The sequence below is a fragment of the Nannobrachium achirus genome (assembly GCF_963921795.1).
Source record: "Nannobrachium achirus genome assembly, chromosome: 9".
NCBI classification, from domain to species: Eukaryota; Metazoa; Chordata; class Actinopteri; order Myctophiformes; family Myctophidae; genus Nannobrachium; species Nannobrachium achirus.
In genome coordinates this window covers 25,771,211-25,781,054 of record NC_137818.1, presented here as the reverse complement: position 1 = coordinate 25,781,054, position 9,844 = coordinate 25,771,211, and the positions used below count along the sequence as shown (strand labels likewise).

The window sequence follows — 9,844 nt, the reverse complement described above, 5'->3', positions numbered from 1 at the left end:
CCATTATACATTAAAACCAGGCCAGACTGAGACGGAGACATTATGAAATCAGATTTCAATCGCACCTGATTATCAAATACAGTTTGTGTGTGTGTGTGTGTGTGTGTGTGTGTGTGTGTGTGTGTGTGTGTGTGTGTGTGTGTGTGTGTGTTTTGTTTTGTTTGTTTTTTTCCTGTTCAGACTTGATGAAACCAATCTGGATAGGACACTAATCAGATTAGGACTGCCACTGTCAATTTAGACCAAGAGTCTGCATGACCCTGATGAAGATATGATGATGATGATGATGAAGATCAGCCCCATGGCACATAATGGCAGCTGACCAATCAGCACAAGCTATTCACCCTCTTGATTATTTTATTACTGGAGTTAGATGCACCTGCATGGCATGCAGGAAGACCTTCAGAAAGTAGCCAACACACCAAACAGCTGCATGTGTGACACTGAGGGGCAACGGCTCCACCTACAGGCTGTGAGTTGCAGACGCTTGAGGTAGTAGTCTACACAACACAACTTGTAGTAATTAAATAGGTTTAGCATTACAGATGTAGACTTACATCATTAGGCAAAGGCAAATAATTAACAACACACTTGCACCCTATTGCCTAGTTGTCTGCTGTTCCTTTCTCGTTATCTCGCTAGTCCACAAATCGAATAATGCATAATAATGACGTATAATGATGACGCATAAAGACATAATTAAAAGTGGCAGCCACTGCCAGTCAGGTAGACAGTAAGGTTACTCTAGCTAATGCTTACAATATGTTGTTTTTGTGCGATACGATGTGATATGCGATAACATGATATGTTGCGTGTTTTACTAGAGCTGCCTGCATCATTGTTGATGTCACTCGATCGTCATCAGTCACATACACGACACGCAATATCCTACACTTTTGACCGCCAACAAGAAAACAACATGAAAACCTATTTCATATTCCTGTCAGTTTAGGTAGTTTAGGCTAATAATTTGTCGACACATACATAGCATAGCCTATCGTCGATAAAAGGTGTTGTAGTGACACGGGGCAAAGGACGCTAGCTGATGGGTACGTAGATTACGGCTTCAGCTTAGATATTTTTACGTAAACGAGAGTGCTGCTCTGGTCGAGAGATGTCCCACTTCCTTGTTAAAAGGTGCTGAAAAAAACCGTGCACAATACTGAGTGCGCATTTGAAATGTCTGTGTGTTGTTCAGGGTGTTGTTGAGCAGCTGCTTACCTGCATAAATGGACGGAATTTTCTGCCGGTTGCGATTCTAATACTGACATGATTGAGGATCTGTTACGGCTTTGCTGCTCTTGGCTTGGCACGAGAGCGCCTCACATGTCCGACGGGTTACTGTTACTGCGGTCAAATTGCTCGTGCTCTTGAGAAATACAGATTTTGGACAGCATTCATTAAGACCCTCGTGACCGTCCAAGTGAACATTGTGTATAGTATAGGCTACTGTAGGCTACTGTTTGTGCACACATAGGCTTCTGTCCTTTTTAATTTAGTGACACATATCCTGGTCTTCAGTGACGTTTATAGCCATCAAAATTGGCTAAACAGGAAAAATGTAGGATAAGATAATGTCATGTCATTTTGTTTTTATAACCAATAAAAGACAAAAAAAGAAATACAAAGTTACCAAAAACGTATAATAAAATCATTTTATGTCGATTTTATGACTACTAGGATGGCCGCTAGAGGGCAGCTTAGACCACGTTTTCTTAAGAGGTAACAATGTTTTGTGTTGCCTGCAGGGGCGCACTTGACAACAATTGGGCAGAGTCAACTGGGTCTCCAAAAATGATACGAGTAACCTATGAACCCATTGTTTTAACAGTCTATGGCCCTGCGGTTGCCGTTCTGACAGCTGGCTCATCCAGACGTTTGTCCTTTGTTGTCTACTCTAACCGAAAGATGCGTCCATAATAGCCTAAGGCCAGGGTTATAGGCTATATTTGCGTAATTACGCACGTGAATAAACCCCATATACTGACTCATGTATTTTTACAGAAACACACCACAAGTATTTACTACGAATTCGTAGGTTTTATTTTAATTTTTCATGTATTTACACACACACGCAACACAATGTTTGCAATGAATAGCAAAGAAGTTGAAAACACATCCCAACAGAGATACTTAATAACATAATATTATGTTTACAATGACCATCTACACAGACCCAGAAATACTGAAGCCTATGCAAATGCATATAAAATGACCCTTTGGGTCTTACTGGGCGTTTTTAATAGCCCTTCATCATTTAATCCTCAAAGAAGACTAAATATAAAATACGATTACATACATACATGCAGATTTCGGAAAACAACGCGACTGCCTAAACGTGTCAACTTATAGCCTACCATAAGGTCATACAGGACAACAGACTCGTGCGCTAAACGGAGTATATGATACTCAACTTGGATGATTTAAAACGATTACATTTACATCAAAGCTCCCATTTCATCAAGTGAAAGACAACGAACCCATAACTTAGTGATATACAAATGAAGTGCATCTACATGTCAACTTCATTCACCGACCGTCACCTTTGGCTTTGACTGAATCAGCCTCTTGAAAGTTCTGGAGAAATCTAATCTACCAAGGTCTCCACATGCTGGCATTGACTGCTTGTGGCAGCAGCTGGCCTCTGCTAGGAGCGACACCGCTGTGAGACTGCTTCTCTGTCTTGGAGCTGAGGCTGGATTTGAGGCTCAGGAGTCTCTGTTGGAGCTGTGGTAAAGCCTTTGAGCTCTGGGCGCAACAGTTCTGACAGGCCGGGGTGATGGTCGCAGACGTGGCCTGCTTGATGAAGTCATTCACCCGCTGGCAGGCGTTTTGGTCCAGGTTGGTTTTGGGAAGCAGAGCGGAGACGCGCTGGAGGCACGATTTGTAGCCTTCTTTGTAGCTGTCTGGACGGAGGGGGATATAGTTGTTAGTTTTGTAATTTAAGAAGCAACACCATTAAACTAGGTAGAAAATAAAAATAAGAATCAGCTAAAAATATATACATACCTTTGTTGTTAACAGGGGGTATGTCGCCGAGGAATCTCACTGTCATCTCCAGGATATCAGCTTTCTCGAGCTTGGAGTAGCGAGTCTTCTGGAGAAAATATTAGAAACGTTAATTCCAATTCCTTCTCATTCACCTGGCCGCATTTATTCTGCTTTAATTGCGATACATAGGCTATTGCGCAAATTATTTTGTTTGGAACTTACATCTCTGCCAGTGAGAGGGAGTATGAGATTTTTCAGATGGTCGAGACTGTCGTTGATCCGGGCACGCCTTCTCTTTTCCATCAACGGTTTCATAGTCTGAAAAGAACACAGTTAAAAGGGTTAATCCACTGAACACCTTCAAATAATCATAATTCAAAGGGGAAACATGCACTGAAGGACTACTACGATGACACAAAATAACTTCCTTACCTTTCTGATTTCAAGCGCTTCTTTTCTCCTCGCCACAGTTAGCCTCGGAGAAACAGACTGGGTGATTTCGCAGCTCATGCTAGGAGACATATCAATCCCTTTCCTTTCTTTTTTTAGAGGGGTGGGAGAAGTGTCTTGAACAGTTTTCTGTGGAAGTGTGTCTCAAATGGCCATGGCCTGCGGTATTTATCCAGGTCCATGGCGTCGGTTTACGTGCGTCACGGATACGCCCCCAAGCCGCCACAAAGTGATTCTGACTCAGGACCTGGTCCTCAGTCTGAAACACAACCAAAGCATCACTTTTAGTAAGATAACCATCTGTCTTTTTGAACCTCGTCCAAGCGACAACAACTAAAATGCGTGTTTATAATAGGATCTGTAGAAGCGTGTCAAGCGTCAAGATGCTTGACATGTGTGCGTAAAGACGCTTCTCAATTGCCATTCCCATTTTGTAAAGGTAAACTCATTATGCAGTCCATGGACTCTTCCAGAAGGTCATATAATATTATATTATTTTGTGCACCATATCACGCAATTCAGAGTAAAACGTGTATTAAAAAGCGGTTGGTTAGCGCTTAGCTGTGCGTAATTGCGCAGTACCCAAATGTTGCTATCGACACATCTTACTTATATAGACCTATATATATATATATATATATATATATATATATTGTAACAAACACAATTGTAACAACATTCTTATTGAAAACATGCGTTACTTTGAAGATATGATTCAACTGTCTTTGATAGATTTCTCGATTTCTATAATGGTCCAAGCATCAGGTCAGGTGCATGCCAGATATATTGTTTAATTACAGTCCAATAAATAGTATAACTTATTGGATCGTTTGTTGCAGTGGTTATTCTAAAATAGGCTGCGGTATAGGCTACGTTTAGTTATAAAATAATATAGGTTGTAATAGGCCTTACGTCGTGCGTAGTGAGTAGGGGTCATGCTTGGGTATTATGGCTAAACCTACTACAATCACAGATACCCAAGCCACGCTACTTTCAAATAACATCTGCTCTAGACAACAAAGGTTGTGCATATGGTTTTATTCAATTTCAGATGGCTGATGGGGGGGTTATACCTGCAAGCCCCACTGCTGCTGATGTTAGGGAGGGGTTTTGCATGAGCCAGGATTTGCGTGGAAACGAAGGGACTTGGGTACTCACAGATGGCTAAACACTTTTCGAATAAAATGTATGATTATGCATAGAAGTTTCGTTCTTTATTTATTAAGTTGGAATATCAAACGTTTAAAGTCACTGAACTATAGAATACAGACCTATAACAGGGTCGTATCACCATCACGTGTTAGAACATCTCATACAAGTAAACTTAATGTGCTTTACACGAACGGGAGAAAGTTGAACCTTTTTATTAAAACCTTATTTTATCAAACACATTCAACAATTCAACAATTTTCCGATCGCCGAAAACCTCCGGAAAGCCTTAACGACCTGTCAAATACTGTGTCACTGGGGAACCACGCGCAAAGCACGCGCCATGGAAACCAGATGGCAGTCTGTTACTGAGCCCTCATACACCCCCCCCACCACCACCATCATCATCCCCCCCCCCCCACCACCACCACCCCATTCTCTGTCTCAAACCTCAACATCACCCTTAACAGCCAATCACCTGTCCAACCCTCGCTTGCGTGTCCCAACAGCAGCATATTGCATCCCCCTCCACGCCACAAGCACATTTTACGCGCAACATTTACGCACAACACATAGATGCCACACGCACACACACACGCACACGCACGCACGCACGCATGCACGCGCGCACACACACACACACACACACACACACACACACACACACACACGCACACACACACACTTTAATTTTTAAATGCACGTGATTCTTGGCGTGGGTTCCCATCTGCAATATGCATGTTTCATGTCTATCGACGGGGTTTGGTCTGTCCAATAGAAACATGCTATTCTCTCACCCCCCCTTGTTTAAAACATTACCATATAGCCTATCGAGCTTGGCTTCTAGATATTTTAGCGTCCCCACCAACATATAATGAACGCTTGTTTGTCTATATTAAGATGATGACGAAACGCAATCCCCATTGCAAGCTTCAATGGGGGTGCAAAGAAAAAGACAGACTATTTGTCTTGCATAGCCTATATATTCGCCGCTGATATGTTTTTTCGTTGGTTAATGTCGTTTGGGTTTCAAATGCTTCTTTATTGCTCTTCTAGAATAACAAACAGCTGGTAAGTCCTTTAAAAAAACTGGCAAAGCGCGCGTAAGGACGATTAACAATTCACACACACATGGCGCCAACTGTCTTGTTTTTAAAAAATAAATAAAAAAGAAAACACTATAGCTTATAACAGGTCAGGACATGGACCGGTTCCGTAGCCTATACTTATTTGGAATATGTCAGTTCAGTAAGGTCCACAGAAGCATTATAATACATTTGTAGCGGTTTGGCTGTTGCCTGCTGAGCCGGGGAACAAAGCGATGCTCTGAAATTGATACGCACACTTGCTGCACGCGCCCGTCGCACCCCCGCGGGGGCCTTCAATTAAACGGCGGGCAGAGAATCCAGAAGTATTCCATTCTGCGCTTACGGTTAGAGCCTCCCTTTGTCTCCTGGGCAAATTCGGCGTGGGTAACCCATCTGCGCAAGCTGGATGGACAGAGACCCATTGTCTGAGAATGTTCCGATACGTGGGAATTAAAAGTCAAAGCTGGAGGATGGTGGATCTATTGAAATAGGAGGGTAGATGTAAAGTGTGTGTGGCACACAGACGACATTTTCCCATGTGAAAGATACAGAGTAGCTGTTTAGTCTTATCCCAGCAGCACTGCTGCAGTCACTGCTCTCTTCAAATGATAAGAAAGAAACACAGGCTATATTTTGACAGTAATAACGTGTTTATTGATCAGTAATTAAGAGGGGTTCTTGCATGGTATCTGGTTGGGTATCTCCAGCTCTTTATTAAACTTTTTTTTTTGGGTTACAATTTTCATCCTGCAGTCAGGATGAGAACCCACTTCAGCTTCGATTTGTGTTGTGTTACAGTTCCAAATGTTGTTTTTCCTTTGTCCTGTATGAGTTCTCCTCTCTCTACTGATTGGATGACATTATAGTAGGCCTATCCTGAACTATAAAACGTTAACTGAAGAGATGGGAAGACCCCTGATCTTATCGAGCTCACCCTTATTTTAACAACCAAACTACAGAACATTAAGGTTGTCAACGACAAAGAAAACTGCAATGAACACAAATATCAAAACTATATGTCCCTTACTTTTTAACATTTTGTTGTAGGCTTGAAATGTGTCAGCTAACTGTGTATTAAGAATTTGAAGGAAATTAACATGAGACCACCACGCAGCTGGAATCAACCACATTTTATTTTCTCAAAATACAACTATGTTTATCCATAGGCTATATTTCTTTTCATGTTGTCATAGTCTTTTGGTTTTGGATCGAGACCTTGCAGCACATGTAATTTCACCGTGCATAAGGGGCCATGCATGCACTTATTGTGAGGATATGACAGTTTTATGTTAAAAAGTATACTAGTGCACAGACCGTCATTTTGAGCAGAAGGACCCCCTCTTCTTTTCCTCTCTGCCCCTATTAGTTCCCTGTCTCTCTGCACTGACCCATCTGAAATAAACCATAACAATTTAAACGGGCAACACAATTCAATTTATTTTACTGAATAATATTCACTCAATATTATATATTTTAATTATAATATAATATTAGAGATAAGTCATGTAAAAGAGGGGAGAAAAAACCTGATGCAGAAGTGTGATTATTCAGATTATTTAGATTGTGCCTTAAGATATTTTTTTCCAGTTATGCAGAAGCATATTCAACTTATCTATTCTAAAACTATAATAACAAATGGTACTATTGATTGATTTTGTTTTTAACATCATTTCCAAGTTTAGTTTGATTTCTGAGGAAGTAATTGGATTCCATACCATTCATACATTTGAAAAGGTATAAGCCTACTTGCATAGAGAGGCAAATCAGGCAATCCAACATATTTATGGCGCCTATATATTTGTTTTCAAAGTTATGTTAACATTAGATCATTTTAAGCATTTATACGGCTGCATGGTTTGAAAATAACAGTCAGAAATATACAAAATAAATGTAAACGTCCACCATACGTAACCTAGCAAGATGCAATGACTCAATATCATAACTTTATAAGCATTATATAATAAACATTTTAAATTATAGGAATATTTCTAATCAGGCCTCAGCTAATATGAATGGCAATCAATTAGTATTCGTTTATTAAAAATGTTAACGTAGGATAGGGTGCTATAATGTTCTTGTGTATATGTTGGTATATGCCGTTGGCCTATGGAATTGAGACTGCAATATGTTTTATCGTGTCTAAGAATACACTTCCATTCTATTCTGTTGTTAGGCTATATTTACAAATTAAGAGTCATTGCTTAATTGCTTTAGAGTAGACCTATAGCCAATTAGACTATATAAACGCGGTGACAAGTCAAGAATCCAACTTTTTGGGTGCTCAATACTCTTGGTTCTGCTTAAAATATAGGCTAACCTGCATATATATCTTTAATAAATTGTTATCAATTCGTAACCAACGTGTCTTCTTTGAAAGAAACAGTGGACTCCAAATATCCCAATTCCCACGAATTTGGCGGCAAATAGCTACAGAGAGGCGCTGTCTCAGGCAACAATGGGCCACCTGCGCTCTAAGCGACAGTCAGACGCGCGCCTTTATTTCATCAGAGACAGACAGGGTCCCGCTCTAACACTGTGGATTGTTGCTTGTTGACCAAGTCTGTTTCAATTCATCAGAAGTTAGCAGATACAAAAACATGCATGAATAAATAAAGATCAAAACAACAATGTACAATGAATTATATTTTTTTATTTAAGAACGGAAGCGCCACAAGACTTTTTGTTTTTGTTCTCACAAATCGTCCATAAATAAATAATACAAAGCCCTATAACACATAGTGTTTACAGACTAAACTTTTGCACAGACCAAAATACTTTTAAGTCCATCGTGCAAACCTCAAACAAAATAACCCTTGGGGTTTTACAAAAGTGTTGTTTTCAACCCATATCTTTGAAACCCCAAAGAGGATTGCATTTAACAAAGTTCATAGACTTTACGGTTTCTTTGATGATCTGTGCTCATCTGGACTGGCCAGTAAAAACGCATTATGAGACAAATCCTTAATTCATAACTTATCATACAGCAAACTCCAACATTTCATCTTCTTATATGTTGCCATGACAAATACACGACTTGCGAAAATAGAAAACAAATAAATATCTTATATACCCTAAATAAACGAAAAGGGCAGAGTAAACGCCCTTCTGATGCTGATCTACCAAGGTCTCCACATGTTGCCATTGACTGCTTGTGGCAGCGGCTGGGCTCTGCTGGGAGCGACATCGCTGCTTCTGCTGCTGCTGCTGTGAGACTGCTTCTCAGCCTTATTTGAGCTGAGGCTGGATTTGAGGCTCAGGAGTTTCTGTTGGAGCTGAGGCAATGCTCTGGAGCTCTGGGCGCAACAGTTCTGACAGGTCGGGGTGATGGTCGCAGACGTGGCCTGCTGGATGAAGTCGTTCACCCGCTGGCAGGCGTTTTGGTCCAGGTTGGTTTTGGGAAGCAGAGCGGAGACGCGCTGGAGGCACGCTTTGTAGCCTTCTTTGTAGCTGTCTGCAGAGCCTGGAGTTGAGGAAAAGATGGACTTGGTTAATGGCTGTTCAAAAGTGAGAAACGTGTGAAATGCTGACATTATATACAGAGAGGTTATTATCGTATGAGAAATTATAGGCTATGGATGCTCACTTTTGACTGGTGTTGAGGGGAGGTCTCTGAGGTATCGGACGGTCATCTCGAGAATGTCAGCTTTTTCCAGCTTCGAGTAGCGCGCGTTGTCTTTGCCAACGAGAGGAAGGATCAGGGTCTTTAAGTGAGCCAGGCTGTCGTTGATGCGAGCGCGCCTTCTCTTTTCCAACAAAGGCTTGAGAGTCTAGAAACATAATGGGAAAAAAGTCGTTAGTCAGCTGTCGCAAGAATCAAATATGAGTAGACCTAAATGTAATACAGGCCACAAGTTAAACGAACTATTTAAGCCATTTTCTTACCTTTCTCAGCTCGTTAGCTTGCTTTCTCTGGGCCACAGTGGACCTGAAAGGCTGGTTTGCCTCTGGTGGGATGCTAGGAGTCATTTCGTTTGCTATTGTGCTTTTTAAGTTTGGTGTGTAAGAGAGACTTGCTCTTGGAGAGATTGGGAGAGAAGTGTGCCGTAGCTCCGGCGAGCCCTCTATTTATGCTAGCACGGCGCGTCAGAGGGGAGGGACCACAAGCTATTGTGTTGTCGCCTTGACACGGGGGGCAATGCCTTTGGGACATGTAACTGGCGCTCCAC

At 41.3% G+C, this 9,844-nt stretch overlaps 3 protein-coding genes across 3 annotated transcripts in view; all 3 read right to left on the bottom strand.

Annotated features, from left to right (window-relative positions):
* acot7 (acyl-CoA thioesterase 7) overlaps window positions 1-1,416 on the bottom strand; it is a 53,463-nt gene extending 52,047 nt beyond the window's left edge. The window contains exon 1 of the mRNA XM_080733427.1: window positions 1,222-1,416. Within this exon, the coding sequence (XP_080589553.1) occupies window positions 1,222-1,271 (50 nt within the window). The 5' untranslated portion in view covers window positions 1,272-1,416. The remainder of the gene's footprint in view (window positions 1-1,221) is intronic.
* A 1,176-nt stretch (window positions 1,417-2,592) lies between these two features.
* Window positions 2,593-3,513, bottom strand: LOC308291219 (transcription factor HES-2-like; the record flags this gene model as incomplete). The annotated part of the gene is made up of 4 exons (XM_080733180.1): window positions 2,593-2,906; window positions 3,010-3,097; window positions 3,214-3,309; window positions 3,424-3,513. 4 exons carry the CDS (start codon window positions 3,511-3,513, stop codon window positions 2,593-2,595), a joined length of 588 nt encoding a protein of 195 aa, XP_080589306.1.
* A 5,281-nt stretch (window positions 3,514-8,794) lies between these two features.
* On the bottom strand, window positions 8,795-9,644 carry LOC308291168 (transcription factor HES-2-like; the record flags this gene model as incomplete). Its single annotated transcript, XM_080733122.1, has 3 exons — window positions 8,795-9,138; window positions 9,262-9,445; window positions 9,561-9,644. 3 exons carry the CDS (start codon window positions 9,642-9,644, stop codon window positions 8,795-8,797), a joined length of 612 nt encoding a protein of 203 aa, XP_080589248.1.
* Window positions 9,645-9,844: the final 200 nt, after the last annotated feature.